At 40.2% G+C, this 24,204-nt stretch overlaps 1 protein-coding gene across 8 annotated transcripts in view; it reads left to right on the top strand.

The window, feature by feature from the left end:
* The window catches only part of SFSWAP (splicing factor SWAP), a 101,540-nt gene that overhangs the window by 6,315 nt on the left and 71,021 nt on the right, over positions 1–24,204 (top strand). For all 8 annotated transcript variants that reach the window (XM_083717072.1, XM_083717078.1, XM_083717073.1 and 5 more), the window contains 4 exons: positions 3,095–3,183; positions 6,688–6,913; positions 7,957–8,063; positions 9,514–9,649. In XM_083717072.1, coding sequence (XP_083573198.1) covers positions 3,095–3,183; positions 6,688–6,913; positions 7,957–8,063; positions 9,514–9,649 — 558 coding nt within the window. The remainder of the gene's footprint in view (positions 1–3,094; positions 3,184–6,687; positions 6,914–7,956; positions 8,064–9,513; positions 9,650–24,204) is intronic.

Raw genomic sequence — 24,204 nt, 5'->3', positions numbered from 1 at the left:
TGGGAACTTCAGCTGGACAAGAATTATTAAAGTTGGGAAAGGGGCTTGTTAATTGTATAACATGCAATTAACACATTCATCCTAGAAATTAGAAGGTTGTATTTTTTAAAAAAACAACAACTGGTCTCTAAAAGTAATAAAATAAAATACGAAAACAGAAAACCTCAAATTAATCAAGATCTATCAAATGTATAATGTTTGTTTTAAAAATTACAATTCCCTTTAGTATTTCATTTTTTGTTATAGTTGACCATGTTTACTTATGTTAATCAATGGAGACACATGGACAAACTGAAATGAAATGATTCAAGGCTGCAAAAGCTTTCTGGGAGGATTCTGCCTTGTCATAGAATATCAAATATGTGGTTATTTTAAATACCCTCTCCTAAGAGAGAATTGCTTTGAGGCAGTACAGAAGCTCAGTATTCTTTTACAAATACACAGGAATTTTCTATGCAGTCAGAAACAAGAGAACTCTGTAGTGATTGTCAGCTTTTGGTAAGAGCTCTGTTTTTGTTGCTGCCAAAATTGCCTGTGGATGAAGGCAAGGGGAGCTGTTAGTTAGTTAGTTAGTTAGTTAGTTAGTTAGTTAGTTGTGGCCCAGGTTGTTCAGGTTATCTAAATCCTTTTGAGAATAGCGAGTCAGAATTTTAAAGGGCAAAGAAGTAGCTGTTATTTTGTTCAATTAACATGTTTGGTTTCCCTCCCCTAGACGCTCTTTGAGAAACTCAAAATGCTTTTAACACTTAGTAATGGCAAGACTCACTGTTGTGTCAAATCTTACAACACACTTCTAGAGTTTTTAGCGCCACTGGAGTGAAACATGTTCTTAAGGCAGATCATTAAAGCAGGTTCCCTGTAGTGAACTTAGTTGTCTCAAAGTGTCTTCCTAAACAGGAGGTAGAACAGTAGCTTTGCAGAAAACTGTTGAAAATATTGGAGACGTGTAGGGAGGTTAAGTCTCTTCATCTGCTCCATGTCTTGCAGTCCCTGCAGATTTAGGACAAAAAGCAGACTCAACACTTCCCAGCTCTTTTGGCTTGTGTTGTACCATAAAAGTTAAGTCAGTGCAGCACAGAATTCTACAATTTAAGCAGAAATCTGATTCTTTATCTTTCTCCAGCTTTTCTGACAATTGGGTCCCAAAGTGGTTTACATCAATAATAAGTAAAGCAAAATAATCAGGCCTGGTCATCAGGCTAACAAATTAAAAGGACAAGGCACATAAGGGAAGGGGAGTCATGGGAAAGGACAGAGGGAACTCTCTTCTTCAAAACTTAGAATTAAGTAGTATGCTGTAAGCAGGCATGTAGCCATATGAGGCCAGGACGATTTCCCCCTTGCTTGAGTTCTCATTTGAATAGCAATAGGTTCTTGTTCCTTTTGGCTGATAGATGGGACCCATGTGCCCATTCCCCATGTTTTTGCAGCCTCTGTGCAACTGGCAGTTGAATGAATTGAGTTATTTCTGGGTGTGGAAAGCAAGCTCCCTGCATCTGTTTTTATTTCTGGCCAGTGGATGGGGCTGGTTGAGCTGTCTCTTTCCTTTATGTTCTTCCTTGGTTCCCTGGCCAATGTGATGCTTTTCAGCTGTGCCATCCCAGGGCAGTCCTATTCTGAGGTGTTCCTGAGCCCATTGATTTTGTGTATCATAATCATATGACCTATACCATCTGTCAGTAGGAACCATTTTGTATAATGGAGGCATATCTGACTCTACAGCAAATGAAAAGTCATGGGTGTAATTAGAACGATATAGCAATGTCAAAAACATTTCCATGAAATTCTTTTGTTGTCAAGTTTGGTATCCTTTTGTGTCCTTATTAGATAGCTCCAAACTCTGGTTGAGCGGGATTGGTGTTAATTATGGCTGTGAGAATTCACAAAGGGGAGGGGAGGCGACATACCAATTCTGCGTTAAGAACTCAGGTTGTTAACACTATGTGTGCCCACTGTGGTTTTAGGTTGTCACAAAAGCACTCGCACAGGTTGCCTTTGCTTGATTTAAAGAGACCTTTTCTCTTGTTCCTCTGCAGCCCTCTGTGCCCATCCTATGCTGGCTCAGGAGAGTCCCCCGCCCTCTGGAGAAGCCTTTCAGATGATGGGGAGGGGGGCAGGGGAGGGAGCAAGTGTCTTTAAAAAGAAAAGCAAGTGAAAACCAGTGCAGATCTGGCTTGAAGTATAGTAAACATTGGGTGAAGTTTAATGGCATTATTTATTAACTGCACCTCTGTGCTTTTTGTTGTATTCTTAAGAATGCTGTAAGATTACATGCATTAAAGGACTAGGTGCCATTGTACTGGTGAGCCTCTCTGTTTACTGATACTAATTGAGTTGAAAGGAATGAGAATTGTAGGATAGGAAGAGGCAGGGGGCAGGGAGAACAATCAGTTCAAAAGCCAGAAGGTGGATTGTATCAAGATTTGCACAAAAGATTTATTTCTAGCCATTTTGAAATAATATGGTTGCATATACACTTTGAAGAGAACATTTTCCCCTTATTAATTGGTTCTGATCCCATGAACCATGTATGCTGGAATGTCACTTCATTGCAGGTGTTCTATGTCAGTTCCAGGAAACACAGTCTTGCTGTGATGGTTTAATTGCTTTGAGATACAAAGAGATATAATTTCCGCCATCCTTGTTTGTAAAGATGTGTGTATTTCAGGTGGTGAGGTTGAGAGCTTAATTACAGTCCAGAAAAAAGAACCCCAAAGATAATATATGTAGTAGACTGTCTGTGGCACGTGTGGATTTTTAGTTAGATTATCTGCCGTTTGTGGGGGATGGAGTGGGAATTGCTATGAAGTTCCTGGGTGGTTTGAATGTTTCTGTTGTAAATAAACCCTGACAATCTGACTTTATTTGCTGTTCATAATTGCACAATTAATCACAGGCATATTTTGAGATTTTTTGGTGGCAAGGATAGGCCAACCAAATAGAAACTATGAAACAAAAATTGGAATTATAAAAAGCATTAAAATATGTAGGGAAAAAATTGACTGTCAAACATGTTAAGAATGCTTATGCTACGGTTTATGTGTGTTGTGCTCAGATTGCAAAACTAGCTGTTATATCATTTTCTTATTAATAGCTGCTGCGGCCAAGGCAGAACATGTAGAGGAAAATGAAGAACCATTTGTTGCTCCTTTGGGACTGACTGTACCTTCTGACGTGGAGCTGGTAAGTGTAGTATGTGCATGTGTTTCAATGTCATATCTGAAACATTTTTGAAATGACTGAGTTTTTGTTTTTCTGGAATTACTTGTTATGCAGAAAGAGTTTGGCAACCAATTCTAAAAAAATGTATTGTAAAATCTTCCTAGGAATCTTGTCAGAAGTCATGCTGCTCAGTGCTTGGTCTTAATTGAAATCGGCAGATTTATGCTCAAATCATATACACACCTGGCAATATGCCTCATTGAACACTGGGTGACCTGCTCCCAAGTAAATAGGCACAGGATCTGGCTGTTAAATGTTTCCCGTATTAATTCCTAAACTGTCTCCTGGGGAAACATTAGTGTGCTAGGAGGGGAGTACTTGTGTTGCACTGAGTCTGCAGTAGAGGCTGCTGCTTGCTATATTGGTATATGGGAAGTTGCTTTGCACTGAGTCAGACCATTGTTCCATCTAGCTCAGTATTGTGTACCGTTGCTGGCAGCAGCCCTCCAGGTTTTCAGTTGGGGATATTTGTAGCTCTGGCATGCAGCCCCTGGGAAGGCTGACCAGGATGGGAAATAGGGCACCAGACTGGAAAAGGTTCTCCGTTGCTTCTCAAGTGTCGAGTAATTCTTTACACACTCCAGACTTTTCTGGAGGGTTAAATGAACCAAAAGTCCATGTTAATTTAGAGTTTCCTAAATTTGGGAAATGCTGGTCTAGCATATTTATTGAACAGCTGAAATAATGTAAAATACACATTAATGAATTGCAGTATATTAAACACCTTGCAAAGTGGATTCTTGACAAATCCAACACTAAAAGTGTTAACCTGCTGTCAGGATTGCTCCCTTAACAGTGTGAAGCTGATTAACAGCATGGAATGGATTAACAACTTGTTGATGGATTCTTAACTTTAAATTGAAAAAACAACAGCAGTGTACTTGGTTCCACAATTTAACTGAACAGACATTTGCTATTAGGTATCTTAGGGTAGAACAGGCAGGAGCTGAAGATTTCTTTTTTTAATATAGATAACAACAATAGATGTGCTTCAGCTAACATATCTAATCATGTTTTCCTTTGGAAATTCTTCAGTGTCCTATTGATGCAGATTTTGCTGAAAGAATGCAGAGGTAGGCAATGAAATCAGGTCACTTCTGTGTCTTTGCCCACCTACTGTCTTTCAGCACCTATTGCAAATCTAATCACCCATACATTGGATGCAGTGTTTGAATGGTGCTGAAGTCCAACATGCATAGGCCTGAACAATGTGGTTTTTAACTCCGATAAATTGCAGGAAATAGTTTTGCTGTTTGGTCATCTTTATGTGTGTAGACTGTGCAAATGTTTTAGCACAGCTTAATAAGACTATGCTTCACCATCTTAAGAATCTGAAGACAGTGTGTTTCCTGTAGACATTAGGAACTGCCAAAGTCCCCAGTACTGTTCAGGGATAATCAGCATTAGATTGTAGTGTGTAGGCTTCTGCCATATCTGTAGTTGCATCCAAAAGCATTTTTTACAGGTCATTTTTCACTGACGTATCAGTAGTGCTAGCAATCATACCTGCCATATAAGACAACCTGTAATGTCTTTCAGTCAATATCAGCACTATTTACTGGGGGTTTTTTTCTTCTTAATCTTGCCACAAAAGCAGGTATATATCACAAAAATGTGTGTTTTAAGGTCTTTTCAACTATTGCACATGTCCTTGAGTTAGATTTGTCAGTATGGATTCATCATCTTGTAATTCTTTTCCTCAAATATTGTTCCCCTGTTGCTTTTTAAAATAACCACACAATTGGAGTTATGCTGAGTTGTTACATAAGAAACACATGAAGCTGTCGATATAAAATCTGATGCCAACTGTGTAAAGGAAATTGTGCAAAAGGCTGATTTCAGTAGCAATGCATCATTTTAGAATTATGGAGGGTTTTTTTTTAAAAAAAGAGGAGGATGAAAATGCATCTTGTGTAAGTAATTAAGGAAAACAGAGCTAGTGAAGTGGAAAATTAAACAAAAACTCTGAGTAGTGTACTGCCGTAGAGCTCTTAAAGCTCTTAAATGACACATTTCTTTGAATGGTTTAGTTCTTAGAAGGCTAAGTTGTCATAGTCAGCAATAGTGGATAGCAGTGCAGTCATTCTCTTCTCCGTTTAAAGAGGGTCTAGGATATACATGCATTATGCTTCTAATTGTTCATCTCTGTGCATGGCATACAGATGACGGGAAGCTCTGAAACTAATGTTCTGCTATAAATACTGCTCATCAGAAAGTATGTCCTTGTGAAGTTCATTTAGATAGTAGCTGTGCCTGTATTGGAAAAGAATCATAGTTGTTTATTGTTGTGGGAAAGCATGCTGGAGCCAAAATGGGTGTAGAAAAATGAATAACGTGATTAATTTGAGCATCTTGATTGCTTTCTGAGCAGTTGGCAATTGCAGTTACCCAAGCTTTCTAATCTAGATTTTGTAAAATGAGGTCTAGGAGCATTGTTTGAAAGGTCTTGTACAGCTTGTCACTCCCCAAGCTGAACATGGTCCACCATCCATGTATTAAGTAGAATTTCTGCAGTTCTAGGTAGATAGGAGTTTTGAGTCTCTACCAGTCTTCAATAACAGAGTTTGGATGATTTGGCATTTCCGTGCTCTCTGACTTCTGTCACTGTGTTTCATTGCACCAGAAGTGGTTTATTCATGCTGGCCACATGACCTGGAAAGCTGTCTCTGCGCAAACGCTGGCTCCCTCAGCCTGAAGTGAGATGAGTGCAGCACTCCATAGTTGCCTTTGGCTGGACTTAACCGTCCAGGGGTCCTTTACCATACCTTTTCTTTTTAGTTTGGATGATTATATAATGCCTTAATAGAGATAACAATATGTTTCATTTGCTCCTCCCTTCACCCTATTTGGGAAACATGCCAGAAAACATCCCATTACAGTGGTACCTCGGAATTCGTTCCGGAGGTCCGTTCTTAAACTGAAACTGTTCTTAACCTGAAGCACCGCTTTAGCTAATGGGGCTTCCCGCTGCCACCGCGCCACTGGAGCACGATTTTTTGTTCTCATCCTGAAGCAAAGTTCTTAACCCGAGGTACTATTTCTGGGTTAGCGGAGTCTGTAACCTGAAGCGTATGTAACCCGAGGTACCACTGTACACCCAAACCCAGAAACTATCCTGGCTTGTTTCAAATTGGTTGCCTCTGGCAAAATAAGGCTCACTCTTTTTAAGCTGAAATATGATTGTTTGCATGTGTCCAGTAGGTTTGGTAAGTCAGAAATTCAAAATGCTACTAGATACTGTGGGCACCAGTAGCTTAAGTTGTAAACTGTATGTTCGCCTTTGTATTAGATCTTAAGAAAATGGAGTATATACTAGCTATTTTCATCTCAAGTAGTGAAGCTCTCAAAGTGGGGATACATTCTTCTGATTTAGAGTGTGTTTGCTTCAATGGGGGTGGGGAAACTGTGGACAAATTCTCTAAAATATTAACTGCACAAGTTTATCATTTTCACTTCTTCTTCTAGCCACCGACAGCCAAAATGCATGCAATCATAGAACGGACTGCAAATTTCGTCTGCAAGCAGGGGGCTCAGTTTGAGATTATGCTGAAGGCAAAACAAGCTCGGAACTCTCAGTTTGACTTTTTGCGGTTTGACCACTACCTCAACCCTTACTACAAGTTTATTCAGAAAGCTATGAAGGAGGGGCGATATGCTGCCACTTCAGAAAAGAAAAAAGAAGAGGAAAAAAGTAAGTTTAGTACTTTTTAAAAATGGCATTGGCTGTGCAGCAGCTTATGCATTTCTTTCTAAATCATTCCAGCATCTTGATGGATAAGAGAAGTGTTCTCTTAATTATTGTTATAAATATTACATGTAGTTACCAAAGGCTATGTATCTTGCTGGCAGATAATTATGAGAAGTTTAAATATGTTAGAATAATGGGCTTGCAGGGCATAGCCTAATATTCAGCTAAGTTACTTTTTAATTTAAATCTGTTCTGAAAATACCTAAAGTAGTAACTTCAGTCTTTACCTATTTGATGTGGCTCCCCTAAAGGTATAAGAAAGCTGGCCTTCAGGGAGCATTGTACTTGACACTCCAGTTAGAAAACTAAGTTAGATCATTTTAAATAACATGGTAAATGTATGTAATATGTAGTTCTATAACAATAATGTTGAGAATACTGTGCATACATTCTGTTCTGCATGGCTACATCATTGCAGACTCATTAGGACTCATACAGGAAGCAAGTTATGCAAGGAGCAAATATGGATGCACAGCTATGGCCACTTGTGGTGGCATAAATAAGATTCACACTATTCAAATGTCTAAAAGGCTTTTGAGGGAAATCTAATGTAACCCTCCTATTTGCAGGCTAGGTTTGTACGCAGAAGAAATGTTGCATTTCCTGCAGCTCTCCACTCCTCCTTCTGTGCTATTCTGGTCAGCCCTCTAATCTTCTGGAACAGATTTTTTCATAGAGCAGAGGAAGCTGCATTGGGAAGGGGGAATAGGAGAGAATTATTTATCCTCTCTTACATTAGCAGGTGCCTCTACTGGAACAAAAGCTGTTCCATGAACAGGACAGCAGCCTTGGATTTCACACTTCATTCCTGTGCAACTTTTCTAATGCTTACATTGGAAAGATTTAGATATAGGGCTTAGGGAATGAATTTGATATAATTATTGATTTCCTTATAAAACCTATAACTTATGCATTTTAACATCCTGCAAGTCACTCCCTTCCATATCTCTGAAATGATAAAACACAACCATACAATTTTTAAACAGATGCAGGAGGTACTGATGATGAAGATGATGACTACGATGGAGATAACTATCTGCACCCAAGCCTCTTCGCGTCTAAAAAGCACAGTAGACTTGAAGAGCTTATGAAGGTATTTTGGCATGCAAAATTTCATTTTAGTGTTTTATATCTTGTTGAGTACCTGTTTTCTTTGAGATATCTCAATTGATAGGTGTTGACAAACAGAGTAGTTCCCTGAATCCTAAATTGGAATTTTATACTCTGAATTAGAGCTCCCCATAGCGTATCACAAGCTGTTTCTGGAATTCCCAAGTGGGTTCTCCATGCAGCTTGGGGAGATGCTTTTTAGAATATACAAGCCCTGAAAGCCTTGGGTTGTTTAATGAGTTGTGTAGCTTTTAGAATCTTGACTAGTGATAACACAGTGTTTTCTAGCTGCCATCAGAAACTTTTTATTTTAATTAAACATATTTAAATAAAATATCTGTTTAAATAATTTCAGTGACTCAGATGTTGTCATAAATCACAAGGTCAAACAGAAGATTCTTCTTAATTAGATTGACTGAGTTAAAAAACCATTTATATTGATTAATCAAGTGCAGTAAGAAAGATACATTTGTATATAGAGCCAGTGTGTAATTCACCTTTGCAAAATAGTATGATTTCATCTTTGAGCTTCTGTGGACTAAGATGTCAGTGAAAGAATCCATCCCTCAGTTGCACTATTTCTAGGATACGTATAGTAGACCTGGATCAAATACGATGGGACATATATTGTTGAGGACAGGCTTAAATCCACAGTTTATGGCCTTTTGAAATTACTGTTCCTCTAAAGTAGACAAAAATTGCAGATAGGCATGTTACTCCATTAGAAAATCCACTAATGGATAAATACATGGTAGCAGGACTAACTAAAATTTTAGTGAGCAAACTTTCAAGTATTCCAGAACTCTTGCTCAGTCTTAAGCAATTTAAAAAACAAACCAAAAATGGAGATGTATTGGAGGAGAAGCCTGCAGCTTGCAATAGTCTTAAAATAGAATTAGATGTTATGGGCTGTCCAACTCACCGCTTCATGTTTGTTTTGCAGACACTTGGCTTTTTTAAAGATTTGCCCAGCAACATGTTTTTTCTTCCTTCCCATTTTTTTCTTAAAGTCCAGCCTGATGAAGCATTTTAATGAACTTCAAAGCTTGCTGACATCTTTGTGACCTTTTTGTTAGCATGGATTTAATAGTATTACCATTGTGCTTGCACTTGTCCTGTTATCCAATTTGTAAAGCATAACTGAGATATGCTTTGTAGGATGGGTTGGGCAAAGATTGTGCCGATTTTAATTTTAAAGCATTGTATTAATGGGGAATAATAAACTTCACAGCTTTTATTGCAAATTCATAATAATCACATTCACAACTCTACAAAGCCTTTTGAAACCAATTCCAGGCATATAAAGTTTAAGTGCCCCTTTTTCAACCTTTTAAAATGCCAATGTGGTAAATTAGTGGCAAGGAATTGGGTGGGGTGGGGGCATTGAGAAAGAAATTCTGAACTTTTTATTCTTTGCTTTCCTTCCCCATCAGCCTTTAAAGGTGGTGGACCCTGATCACCCGCTGGCAGTGCTTGTTCGCAAGGCTCAGGCTGACAATAACTTGGCTGCCCCACAGCCAGCTGAAGGAGCAGCTGTTCAGTCGTCACAAATAGAATATTCTTCAGATCGTAAGTACATTGGGATAAGCGGATTAAGCATGTGAGAAGGTTTTTATTTATTAACAGGAGCTAGGAGAGGCAGTACTAATAATCACTAAATAGTATTTAGTAGATGTGCCATTGTTGGCTGAACAGTTTTTCCTTCACATGTTCAGTCAAGCTCCCTTAATGTATCTGTCAGGTTTGGAGACATGAATAGAATTCTCTTGTCGTTTCTAATTGATCTGCTGTCTGCTCTGCAAAGTTGCATTTTAAAGGCCAGTTTTTGTTTTCAGCAGGAGCATAGGTGCCCATTGTGTATAAGATCAAACTAATGCTTGCTTTGGAGACGCTGACAATTTTCCTTTGGGAATATATATTCCCAGTTTTCCGAGAGGTTCAGAGTAACTTAGATATTTGATCTGTATGAAAATGTATTCAGGCATGTAGGGCGAAGTAGGTAACGCCATGGTTAATGTATTCAGTGAAAGACAAAATTAACATTTGATTGAATGATGAGCGTTTTCAGATTGTGCTTGAAGGCATGAAAGAGGTGTTGCTGGCTTTGAAACTTTAGCAAAAATGGATAGCCAGTGTGGTGTAGTGGTTTAGAGCGGTGGACTCGTAATCTGGTGAACCGGGTTCGCATCTCCGCTCCTCCACATGCAGCTGCTGGGTGACTTTGGGCTAGTCACACTTCTTTGAAGTCTCTCAGCCCCACTCACCTCACAGAGTGTTCGTTGTGGGGGAGGAAAGAAAAGGAGAATGTTAGCCTCTTTGAGACTCCTTCTGGTAGTGATAAAGTGGGATATCAAATCCAAACTCCTCTTCTTCCTCAAAAGCATAATTTAGTTTTCTGTTCCTAACTTGTGCAAGAAACCTATGGCTGTGTGTACCAGACTTTGGATTCCATGGGCATGTGTGGCAATTAAAAAAAAAAAAGGTTGAAATAGGAGTCCTTATACACTCAAATGAAAGCATGTTTTCTTGATGAGATCCCAGATAAAGGCAGGCACCTCTTCAGAGCCTCTGGATATGGGATTCAATATTGCTTTCTAGTATCTGACCGTACCCTTTGCCCAGTCAGTCAGTCAGCCAGTGCCCAGAAATGGGATTGTGCGCTCTGGCCAATAGTGCTATTTCAGGATTCCCCTATATATCAGTTAGTTGCATGATGCAATTTTGGTGCATTGTTAATATCTCACGATGGTGTCACTATCTGTATATTGGAATTGAAGAACGATCAATACCGCATGGTGTCTCTCCGCCCCCACCCCCCTGCCACTGGCTATCCCGAGAGTCATGGAAGTAGTAGTATACATAAACGAGACTTGCAGGATGGCCTATTTTTAGGAGGCACCCTTCTCTTTCAACAGATTAGTGTGCCCCAGTCCACAATTTCGACTTGTTTTGCATGCTTTCACCCAGTGTGGAAAGCAGCGGTTGAGTCATGAGGTCCGGCATTTATTTTGAATAAAATAAATGTGTAGTTCTTGTACTTTAGTTATTGCCTTCCCTGCACATTAGAAGAGAGGTTGGGAGGGAGTTTACAGTCTTTCATTTTCACCATGCAGAGGTCAGCTAGAAGAAATACTTTCATCAAAGTAGCTCTCAAGAAACATGCTTGTCTTGCGACAGTAGACAGTCATTGATAAAAGTTGGCATGGCTATCTCATGAGCACATTATGAAAAACAAAACTGGTCAGACTGTCAGAAAAACCTTTTGAAAGTATGTTTCTGATTTGTAGCTAGAGAATAAAACATGTAATTGTTCTGAGCAGCATATAAATTTCAGTACTGCATGTTCAGGTTGACTGTCGCTGCAAGGAAGAGAGCTCGCTTGAATGATTGTTTTTAATGTACACAAAAATATACTTTCCGGCAAACATTCAATCAGATGTCCGAAATTGAGGCTCAGGGGTTTCTGTGGAATCTTGGTAGTCACACAGTAGCAAAAATGCTTTATTGGTGAGACTGCAGTTGGCTAAAGCGCTTCAATATTGCAATTCTGGAGTTATTTCACTGTAGTCAATAGGACGATTTCAAAGTGATTTGAAGAGTGCAAACTCAGCGTATATGCTGCTGATTTTAATTATGCAATCCATACAAAAATTGTTCCGCAGATAATTTGAGTGTAATTTCATCTTGTTAAAAGATGAAGAATAGAAGATCTTTGATAAAGGGATGAAGGCTCAAAGGTTCACATTTTGCCTTTCCTTTGCTCAGTGGTGTTCTTTTTTTTTTCTTTAAAAAAAATTAGTAACTGAAGGTTGTAATTTCTGGTTACTAATCATGCTGATCTGCAGATACAGTACTGTGCTTGTATAGACAGTAGTTGAGTTTAGCTAAGGCAAATGTAGGGCATTATGACTTGAGTGCCATAAATCACAATCATGTAGCCTACAAAAGTTAACCGAATGGTAGTGGGGTGGTAAGGGGCTACATAGGGTCCTGAAACCCTGTTGCTTGATGACTGTATGTTCTTGGTACACTTACAGGCATTGCTGCTGCTTTGCAAGGCATTGGGCATACATTTTCATTCCAGGCCATAGGTGTTGGACAGTCATCTGCAGTTTAAGTCCCAGGTCATGACATTACCCATTCACCTCAGTTCTTCTCTGTGGAGTGGAGAGAACTCCGAGGTGGGAGGATTGAGGTGAATGGCTACAAGCATGCAGTCTCCCAACAGTGGAGGGTAGAACATGGCAATTCACCTTACTCCTCCCATCTCGAAGTTCTGTCCACTCCATAGAGAAGAACACCTATGGCCTGGAACGAAAAGGTATGGCCGCAGTACCATTTGAGCCTTCATCCCTTTACCAGAGATCTTCTATTCTTTGTCTTTTAACAAGATGAAATTACACTCTGTCAAATTATATGCAAAACAGTTTTTGTATGGATCGCATACACTGTTGGAGACCGTATGCCTCTGCATGTCAGTTGCTGGGAATCACAAGTGGGGAGAGTGCTGTGACACTCAAGTCCTGTTTGTGGGCTTCACATGGGCTTGTTATGAAATTCTGGACTAGATCTAGCAGGCCTCTTCTCATATGGTGTATGATGCAGCTGAAGCTATGCAAGGATGGTTCTGAATACAATGCCTCTTCCACCTGTGGATGTAAGAGGTCTCTAAAAGGGATGTACAAACGGTAAGGCCCTAGGTTTGGCAATGGAAGTCAGGAGGGAGAGGACAAACTTGGTGCAAAACACAACCCACTTGGTGCCCTTTGTACATTCACAGTGAAATACCTTTTACAGTAAGAACTGTCCTCGGTTCCATCATAGAGGAACGGTAGTAAATAAGTACAAGAGTAAATGAATGTCAAGTCCATCCTACTTGATGTGCTGTGCCTAATACAGATACTTGATCTTTTACAGGTTGCAAACTTGCAATATTATAAAAAGAAAAAACTGAGATGCTCTGGGTGCCATTTAGTACCAAATTTCCACTTGCACGGCACTATGAAGCACACATGACCCTGTTCATAACCAATTACATATTAAGTAGCCTCATTGAAAGTACTTGTGTCTCATTTAAATAACTAATCAATATGTGTATTAAAACATGGAACAGTTGGGCAGCTTGGAAATAAAGATAGAAAATTAATCTCAAAACTGTATTCAGAATCTATCAATGATTTCAAAGTGCAGTCTTCTCACACATATACCTCCCTTTGAAAAAAAAACCCGTTTGTTCAAAAATGTACATTCTCTGGCCTGTAATAGTGTGTATGTGATTATATTATATATCAAATAAGTTGAGCAGTTTAACTGAGGAAAGGATAAAGTATCTAGGATAATGTGATATACAGGTGTATATTTTTATACTCATGGAACTTTGCTCTTGGTTGGAAGTAACAGCCTAGCATTTTTGTAGATAATACTTCTAGACAAACTTGCACAAGCTACAGTAAGACAAGATAACCTTGGGAAATGGATAAATCAATTGAGAAAGTGCTTGCAGCTGATATTTCAAGACAAATGGAAGAGTTCAGTTTGGGGGGGGGGAAATGTCAACCTGCAAATCGGTCTTTTAAAAGCATGTAGCATAATCCACAAAGCTGTCTCTCCAGGCCGTTAACAAAATTGCTGTTATTTGCAATGAATAGTAAATTTCTCATTGACTTCGGTGAGAACAGGATCAGTGCCATTTAGTTTTGTTACAGGTGGCACAGTGAAGAATTTCCTACAGTAGTGACAGGCAATGTCCCATTTACACATGGTATTTTCATCTCTACTAGCAGCCACAGAAGGAATTGGCTTGGCAGATACTGCTGTTTGTAGTAATGTCTGTTGTGATGCATCTTTGGGCATGATGTGCAGGAAATAATATGGCATCTTGTTATATTAAATAAGTGGAGATTGCATGGGAAATGGAGTGAACTGTCAAGTTTTTTAAATCCTTCCCTAGACTCAGCAGAAATTTGGAATTGAGTCCAACAAAGATAGGTAGTTGCCCCTCCCTTAGGTCTGCTTTAAGCCCATATATTTAAAATGATAATCAACAAAAGTGATTACAGTAACTAGTGTTGACTGCAATGATTTAAATATTGGCCCATTGCTCTGCAGAAATGACTCTGGACTTCAAACACAAATGTGGTTACAAAAGTTTGCTAATTAGTGTTAGTTCCTGTTACATCAGTTTTATGGGGATATGTTTACATTAACAGTATTGCTGTTTAAAAGGTTTCTGTAACTTTTATTAATTGTAAGTGCCCTCTTATAGCAGGGGTTGAAATGCAGTGTGCCTAGAGAAGTAGTTCGTGCTGCCCACAGGATACCCTGCCTCCCTCTTGCTGAAATTATGTGTATGCTTGAAAGATGCATCAGATTGTAACCAGTAAAATAGGTTGCAGGGAATTGTGGTGGTGGTGGTGCTCACTGCGCTTTGGGCCCAGTAAATTTGGCATTCACTGCATTACAGTTTAGTCCTGGGCATTTTAAAATCAATCTTCTAGTTCGTAGTCAGTTCATTCCTGTTTCTTCCTGACGCCGCGATGTTTAGGATGCCATTTCTTCTAGAAAGGAAGGCTGGGTGCAGATTTGTTGCATTTAACGGTTTTCGGGATATAGCTGTGACCCTGTGTCATGAAAACAAGGAACTGTTTGAGTGTACTCTATTGTTCTAGACCAGGAGCATCCACTCTTGTGTATTGTATTTGTAATGTGTTAATCTTGAGAGCATATACAGATTGTTTCCCTAAAAGTTGGCTATTCAGCAAGAAATTTTAAATATCCATTAACTTCATATAATATACCATATACAATGGTGCCTCGCAAGACGAAATTAATCCGTTCCGTGAGGCTCTTCGTATAGCGGTTTTTTCGTCTTGCGAAGCAAGCCCATTGACAGCTTAGCGGATTAGCGCTATTAGCAGTTTAGCGGCTTTTAGCGATCAGCTGTTAAGCGGCTTATCAGCGGATCAGCTGATAAGCGACTTAGCAGCTTAGGAAAGGGGGGGAGGGGAAAAAACCCGTAGGAACTCGCAAGACATTTTCGTCTTGCGAAGCAAGCCCATAGGGAAATTCGTTTGCGAAGCGCCTCCAAAATGGAAAACCCTTTCGTCTAGCGGGTTTTCCATCTTGCGAGGCGTTCGTCTTGCGGGGCACCACTGTAGGTGCTAACATTTTGAGAGTAAAGCATGGAATGATAGATGCATTTCCCTGGAGTCTTACTCTTTTTCTTACACTCTTCTTTCAAGTGAAGAATGTGTCTTTTGCTCTTTATTGTTTGCATTTGTTTCTTGTGTTTATAGTTTTCTCAAAGGAATAACTAATGTGACCATGTTATTTCTATCTGTTCTGCATTATCGGTGGCATAGTCGTTTACTGCATATTAAATATTATAGTGAGTTAAGGGCCAAATGAATGAAGGTCGTAATGCTAATCACCAAATAGTTGTCTTAATAAGTGATTCCTCTATCATTTTGCCTAAACCTAATTTTCTTAGTTATGCTAATTTCCTACAGCATTGATAAAAAAAATCCCTGAAGACATAATAAAATGAAAGTGGTATCTGAAAGACAGAATGGGAAAATGTAGTCTAATCACCACAAAGCATATATTTTAATTTCAGTATGCCAGTCTACATTGTAGAGAATTGAGTTGTATTTTGTGTGGGTTTGTGAACATTTGGTTTTCAAGGCTTTAACAATTTTGTGCTTGGAAGATCAAAATGGTTGGATATGTTTGCTATTTGTACATGCAATCACTAAAGAGTCATAGGAAACCTTATAGTAGGTTTACCTATTAAGAAGATAAGAGCCGTTTTAGATCAGATCAAGGGTCTATTTAGTTCAGTATTCTCTTCCCACCTCGGCCTTCTTGGTGACCATGGGAAGTGCATTGATGGGCTTCAAGTTGCCCATGATGAGGATCAGCTCATCTAGCCCAGTAGTGTCTATTGGATCTCCAGGGTCCCAGCCAGAGGCACTTCCCATTACTTTCTTGCTATCTAGTAATTGGAGAGGTGGGGAGTAAACATGTAAAGCTCACACTCTACCAATGAGCTATGGTCCATTCTCATAATGGATATATCTTGAGCCACTGAAAGTCCACCCAGTGATAAGTAAGCACCCATCATTCTTTGGTTTTTGATCATTCACTGTATGCAGTGAATGACCCCATACTTGTTGTTGTTTAGTCATTTAGTCGTGTCCAACTCTTCGTGACCCCATGGACCAGAGCACGCCAGGCACTCCTGTCATTCACAGAATATCCACATTTTGAGCATAATGCCAGTAAATTGTCTTAGACGTTAAAAACAAATAGAAGTTAGACTTGAGTGCATTCTCTTCATGTTAGGTTGTCAACATACCCCAGCATGAACAGTTTTGTGCTCTGAGAGAGGGTAAGCCTTTGGATAATATGTGAACTGGCACAATTGTTGTTGATTAGTCGTTTAGTCGTGTCCGACTCTTCGTGACCCCCTGGACCAGAGCACGCCAGGCACTCCTGTCTTCTATTGCCTCCCGCAGTTTGGTCAAACTCATGTTCGTAGCTTCAAGAACACTGTCCAAACATCTCGTCCTCTGTCGTCTCCTTCTCCTTGTGCCCTTAATCTTTGCCAACATTAGGGTCTTTTCCAGGGAGTCTTCTCTTCTCATGAGGTGGCCAAAGTATTGGAGCCTCAGCTTCAGGATCTGTCCTTTCAGTGAGCACTCAGGGCTGATTTCCTTCAGAATGGATAGGTTTGATCTTCTTGCAGTCCATGGGACTCCCAAGAGTCTCCTCCAGCACCATAATTCAAAAGCATCAATTCTTTGGCATTCAGCCTTCTTTATGGTCCAGCTCTCACTTCCATACATCACTTCTGGGAAAACCATAGCTTTAACCATACGGACCTTTGTCAGGAAGGTGATGTCTTTGATTTTTAAGATGCTGTCTTGGTTTACCTGTCATTGCTTTTCTCCCAAGAAGCAGGCGTCTTTTAATTTCCTAACTGTTGTCACCATCTGCAGTGATCATGGAGCCCAAGAAAGTAAAATCTCTCACTGCCTCCATTTCTTCCCCTTCTATTTGCCAGGAGGTGATGGGCCCAGTGGCCATGATCTTCGTTTTTTTGATGTTGAGCTTCAGACCATATTTTGTACTCTCCTCTTTCACCCTCATTAAAAGGTTCTTTAATTCCTCCTCACTTTCTGCCATCAAGGTTGTGTCATCTGCATATTTGAGGTGGTTGATATTTCTTCCGGCAATCTTAATTCCGTCTTGGGATTCATCCAGCCCAGCCTTTCGCATGATGAATTCTGCATAAAGGTTAAATAAGCAGGGAGACAATTTACAGCCTTGTCGTACTCCTTGCCCAATTTTGAACCAATCAGTTGTTCCATATCCAGTTCTAACTGTAGCTTCTTGTCCCACATAGAGATTTCTCAAGAGACAGATGAGGTGATCAGGCACTCCCATTTCTTTAAGAACTTGCCATAGTTTGCTCTGGTCGACACAGTCAGAGGCTTTTGCATAGTCAATGAAGCAGAAGTAGATGTCTTTCTGGAACTCTCTAGCTTTCTCCATAATCCAGCGCATGTTTGCAATTTGGTCTCTGGTTCCTCTGCCCCTTTGAAATCCAGTTTGCAGTTCTGAGAGTTCTCGGTCCAAATACTGCTTAAGCCTGCCTTGTAGAATTTTAAGCATAACCTTGCTAGCGTGTGAAATGAGTGCAATTGTGCGGTAGTTGGAGCATTCTTTGGCACTGCCCTTCTTTGGGATTGGGATGTAGACTGATCTTCTCCAATCCTCTGGCCACTGCCGAGTTTTCCAGATTTGCTGGCATATTGAGTGTACCACCTTAACAGCATCGACCCCATACTAGAGGGCTTAACAAACCATATGGTAGCTAAGATTCCCAGAATGCTAAACTCTCCATATTGAATTACTCATAATACAGAGCAATTTCCACACACTCCCAACTATTACAGGATATATCACTCTATTTAGTTTAGGTTATCTTAACCGCCACTAGGCAAAACAAGGTCCAAATTCTTCCTACCAGAGCCAGTGCCTAAAACAGTGTTATTTGATAGAAAACTGCCTGTCTGAACCCTGCCAGACTGTTGTATAATTTAGTCTGCAACTCACTCTCAGCAAAAACTTCAGATGCAATCTAATATGATTCAGTCAGCACCAGATGATAAATTAAACATGCAAATAGGGTCTTATACATTTTTAATCATGTAATGCTATTGTGTATGGAGTCAAATATTGAATATTCCCCACAAGCTTGGTTTGCAGTTTTAGGCTCACACACTGGAGCCCCTTTTCCATGGCTATTTCTGGCATGTTGAACATGTCTGTCAGCATAAGTAGTCTTTTATATGCTGTTTTTGCAAATATAGTAATTCAGATATGAAAGATGATAAGTATTTAAATTACTGTTTTCCCTTCTCATATCTGTTCCCCCTGTACTCATATGCACATGTATTGATACTTACTCTTTTGGGAACGGTTGGCCTCCCTTGAAACCACTAGTGAGCAACATTCTCTGTCTCTCTAAGGAGGGGGATTCAGATCATCAAGGAAAAGGAGTATTTTTAAATCAACAGTTTAAATAAAACTTCCTACTTTGTTTCTTGATAAGCAAGGGTATTTGTGGTTACAGCAGTTAAAACATTCTGGTTTGTAACTACAGTTGCACCTTAGTTGCTGAATGTCTTGAAACTTGTACATTTCGGCTCCTGAACGATCAAAAACAGGAAGTGAGTGTTCTGGTTTTTGAACGATTTTCAGAAGCCGAATGTCTGGCAGGGCTTCCAATTGGCTGCAAGACGCTCCTGCAGCCCATCAGAAGCCACGCCTTGGTTTTCGAAAGGTTCTGGTAGTCAACAGACTCCCAGAACGCATTCTGTTTGAGAACCAAGGTACGACTGTACCTTTGGGAACCAAGCGTACCTTGGTTTTCGAACAGCTTAGTTCTCGAACATTTTGGCTCCCAAACACCACAAACTCAGAAGTGAGTGTTCCGGTTTATGAACTATTTTGGGAAGCCAAACGTCCGACGGGGCTTCCATGGCTTCCAATCAGAAGCCGTGCTTTGGTTTGTGAAGTCAGATCGGACTTCTGGAACAGATTCCGTTCGACTTCCAAGGTACAACTGTAAATCGTTTCTACTAAATTCTGAAGGAATGGCCATGTTAGGCTGTTGCATCAAAAGCAGCATTGTCGTACTGTACCTTAAATACTAAATAGATGTAGTCTGACATAAACTTTTGTGAATGTATTATAATGCACTGGAATGCCAGAGTACATTTTCTTTTATCACAAGACTTTTTGTTCCTTAACACTACCTAGGAACTCAATCCAAAATCAAAACCTCCATGGCTTTTGCACTAATGCTTTATACCTGGAGATGAACAGGGCAGCTCAAATTAATGGATTTCTGTTTTGGTTCTCTGTACACTTGCCAAATACATTAATCTGGTTCGGTTCAGTACAGACAAGGGCCACATTTCAGTACAGAGTTGGTTTGTTGAAGTTTCCAGAAGCAATGGGTGGTAATTATCAATGTTTCTCCATGAGATGGAAAGCAGTCTCCACACTCTTTGGATTGATGGTAATAAATATGCATAATTTGTCACAATAATAAATACAACATATGATTTTCTTCACATTGACTTAAAACTAAGAATTCCTCTAACAGCGCATACTGGAATATGTTATGCATTTTGGAATACCAATTTGGATAACCAAAGAGGTGCTTTTCTCTAATTTCCAGTCTACTGTGTATTCCTACACTGAATTCTTTTAACTATAAAAGCTTATGTGTGTGATTCACATTTGAGCATTTATTTAGAGGGCTAAACTTGTATTTTCTTTTCTCTAGAAATTCTAATTTTTTTTGCATTCCAAACTTGTAGAGGTCAAATATTTGCCCCTCTCCTAAATTTAATGGTTCTTCTGAAGGTGTGCAGCCAGTCATAGCACATTCACAAGTACAGTGTAAGGTACCATGAAACTGAGGTATATGTTATCCCCCCCAACCCCAAATTATATATGCCTTGCTCATTCTTTGACCAAAATAGCAGAAGATTTGGAGTGCAGTCGCTACTGCCAGGTCATTCAGTTTTACCTTTCCTTAAGCTCTGGCTTGGTCCTTCACCTTCTCCATTCCTTTCTTCAGTTTCAAGTGCAGATAAGAAACTTGCAGGTCCCAACAAGAAGCACTCACTCGCTTTTGCTAACATGCTTTTGATGCTTTGCCCACTCTTTCCTGCCACGATATTGGTTCATTTACACAGGCCATTGTAAACAGTCTGATGGTTCAAATAGCTTCATTTATTTAAAAGTGTTTTTCAAACTTGGATCCCCAACTGTTGTTGGACTACATCATCTCCGACCACTGGTCCTGCTAGCTATGGATGATAAGAGTTGTAGTCCAACAACAACTTGAGAAAGTTTGAGAAACACTGCTTCAAATTTTTCCCTGGTTGAAATTAATAAAAAGTTGAGATCAATAGAAAGCAAACAGTCCCTTCCCTCAGAGTTAAATCTAAAAGAGATGTCACCAAATGAAAAAGGGGAGAGAGGAGGAAACAAAATACAAACACAGATATCAAGTTACAACATCTCCCTATCCATCCTTAATGGTAATATTTTGATAGATCCAGAATTGGCCTCCACAGTCACTTATGGACTCATTGTTAAAACTGTGTTTATGGAAGACAACCTTACTCGGCTAAGAGTGATCGCCAAAGAAGAAGATTTTGATAGACTTGCTATGTGGATTCAGTTAACATTTTGGTGATGTCTTACTGGATTAGATGGGGTGTTAAAATGTGCTGTACTCAAACCAATTTACCCTGATGATTTCCTTGATGAAAACACTGAAAATTAAGTTGTGCCCCTCCTCTTAAAAAGGGCAAATAAGTGTTTGTTAATTCCTTTTGTCTCTAATCATTCACAGCCCAGAGTTGCATCCGAGTGCCAATAACTCATTGCTGGTGTATGTTGTTGCCTGTAAAAGGCTTCTTGTCCAGTGTTCACCTTTTTCTTACTATTAGAAGTATGGCACACTTTAGCCCAAAGGGGGATTTTTTTTCTCTCTCTCTTTGAAAATTATTTTGCTTCTGAGATTTAATTTTTATCAGAACTCAGCAGATGTAGGTTTGTCAACATGGCACAGCATGAGATTGCCTTCTGCTGTTAACTCTGCAGAGCTTAGCTTGACACCATGCTGTATTTGGGGAACAAAGCATTTGTATACATACTAGCGAATTGTTTTGCTTAGCGCACTTAATTAAATGGATGTGTTCTTAGCTCTTGTGCATGTGCACACACCCATCTTCATCAGGAACATTACAACATTCATGGTGAATTGTACAAAAGGCATGTGTTTTCAACAGAGAGGCCATAATTCAGTGGTAAATCACCTGCTTTCCCTGCAGAAGGTACTAGTTTAAGTCTCAGGCACCTCCCGTAGAAGGATCAGGTGGCAAACTATGGGAATGATCCTTCCTCCGCCTCAGACTTGGAAGTGTTGCTGGTGGTCAGAGTAGACAACCCTGGACTAGAATGACTAATAGTCTGACCTAGTACAAGGGATCTTCCAGTAATCACTCTGTTAAACTACATTTTTTTAAAATAACAAAACAAAAACTATTTAAAAAGTGACTTAAGAGAATATTGCTCAATGGCAAATGGGAAACTGAAATGAATCTTAAATTGTAACACTTCAATCTCTTTCATGTGGCACCTTCTCAGACTTAAAATTCTTCAAGAATACTTCAGAAAAGAGGGTGGGAATAGAGAGTGTGCCGCAGTAAAGGAATGCTGCTTGAAATCTGGGTTTAAACTTAAAACCTGTAGTTTTAAGGAGCAATTAACAAATGCTTTGGTGTAAAAAAAATTGTCACTAGGCCACATCATATATGCATATTTAATAAAAGAAGACCTAGCAAGTCATAAAACTTTCAATCATACGAAAAGTTTAAACTATAACACAGTTTACACTGTCAAGGATTCTGAAGGTGATCAAGGTTGTACTCCCAATTTGTGTGGGATGACAGCCAGGCAAGTTGGGCTCTACTGGTGTACTCTCTAGAAAATGTCCGGTATTTCCCTAGAACTAAGCACTATAGGAAAAAAATATTAAGGGCCACAGGTTTTCATTGCTGTTCTTTCATCAAGCAATCTGGCTCTAGGAGTACCCCCCAGAATTCCTAGAAATTTGAAACTATACACCTCCAAAACAAAGTGCATAGCTAACGCCCTCCTAGTGAGTTAAATGCAGCTGCATCTCAGGACTCAACAAGATAGAAGGCAAACAGGATGGGAAAGTACAAATGAGCCCAGTGTCAAAGCTTGACATGACTAAAATGTCCAGGTTTGCAAGCATTTTGTTATTTTATCATCACTGCTACCTGTTACAGGAACGCCAATATAAAATAGCCCAGCTGTTTATGAAATAATCTCCCTGCTGTCATGTGTAGCAAAAGGTCTGCATACCGTATTTTGCACCCCATAGGACGCACCGGCCCATAGGACGCACCTAGTTTTTTTGGGAGGAAATAAAGAAAAAAAATATTTCCCCCCCAGGTGCGGGGCTGGAAGAACCAGGTCGGGGAACAGCGGGAAGGCGCGTTCCGCCTCCCCGCTGTCACCCAGCTTGTGGGGCTGGCGATGGGGAGAAGTGCGCTGAGCCCGGGACTGGAGGCAGCTCTGCACAGCCATCGGGAGCCGGACGGGACTTTGCGCCCCGCTCCCGATGGCCGCACAGAGCTGCGCTGAGCCCAGGACTGCAGGCAGCTCTGTGCAACTCTCGGAACCGGTCTCCTGAGGGTTGCGCAGAGCTTCCTGAAGCCTGGAGAGGGAGAGGGGTCGGTGCGCACCGACCCCTCTCGCTCTCCAGGCTTCAGCGAAAGCCTGCATTCGCCCCATAGGACACACACACATTTCCCCTTCATTTTTGGAGGGGAAAAGTGCGTCCTATAGGGTGAAAAATACGGTAATTCATGCATTTTACAGGCACAAAAGAAATGAAGGTTTGTACCCTCCTGAGACAAAAAAAAGGACCTTTAAGTTCACAGCTGTTAACGTGCTATTCAATTAAATATGCATGTAGGAATTCCTCATTTGTGAACTATTATGTCACTGGAAACAGTTGTTGCTCGTGGAAATTGATTCCTTTGAATTATAGCTTCTCAAACTGGGCAACAGGGAGACACCCCATCCCCTAGAAATTATGCTCCTGAGTTAATAAATACAACCATTGGAAAAACACAACCAACAACTGAGCACAGGTAATTTCCATCTTATGTGAGCATTTGCTTTTGGGAAGCTGTGCATATTCGCAAAAATGCCTAAAGTCTGAAACCTGCAGAACCACCCTGCCTGCCCCCAGCAAGGAGGGCTGCTTAGCTGGCTTCGGGAGAGGATTCATAAAGGCTCTAGCAGCGTCCTGGAGTCCTCCCACCTCCTTTCCATAGTCTTTTAAGCACTTGCCCAGCTTTGGGAAGGAGGCACAAGGGCTCTGGCACCCTGCCAGAGCCCTTGCACTGACTTCCCTAAGCTGGGTAAACCCGCGATTGCAGCTTTGTAGGGGCACGTGGAAACAAGTAAATGGAGAATGGGCTTCTTCCACCCTCCATTCATTTAATCATTTTCCGCCCATCCATGTAAGCTTTGATCGTGCAAGTTAAATAAGCGTAAGATGTGAGATACCTGTACAACTGAGCACACAGCAGTATAAGTGTTGCAAGAATAGAGACAATGAATCTCTAACAAAATACTGTTTTTGCTTGCTGGAAAAGTAGAATTTTGTATGGTGAGTTGGCTACTTTGGCATCTATAGTGCAAACACAGTAACACTGAATTATTCAATAAAACTGAACGTTGGTAGCAGAGGGAGAACGAACTACAGTTTTTAAATAACTTACATAGCCAACACTCTGCCACTGCAAACAAACATTACAGTGGTGCCTCGCAAGACGAAATTAATCCGTTCTGCGAGTCTCTGCGTCTTGCGTTTTTTTCGTCTTGCGAAGCACGGCTATTAGCGGCTTAACGGCTTAGTGGCTTAGCGGTGATTAACGGCTTAGCGGCTTTAAGAAAAAGGAAAAAAACTCGCAAGAACTCGCAAGACGTTTCCT

Source organism: Podarcis gaigeae (assembly GCF_964106915.1).
Source record: "Podarcis gaigeae genome assembly, chromosome: 16".
NCBI lineage: Eukaryota > Metazoa > Chordata > Lepidosauria > Squamata > Lacertidae > Podarcis > Podarcis gaigeae.
Note: the sequence above shows the minus strand (reverse complement) of the source record. Positions and strands in the feature narration are given on the sequence as shown.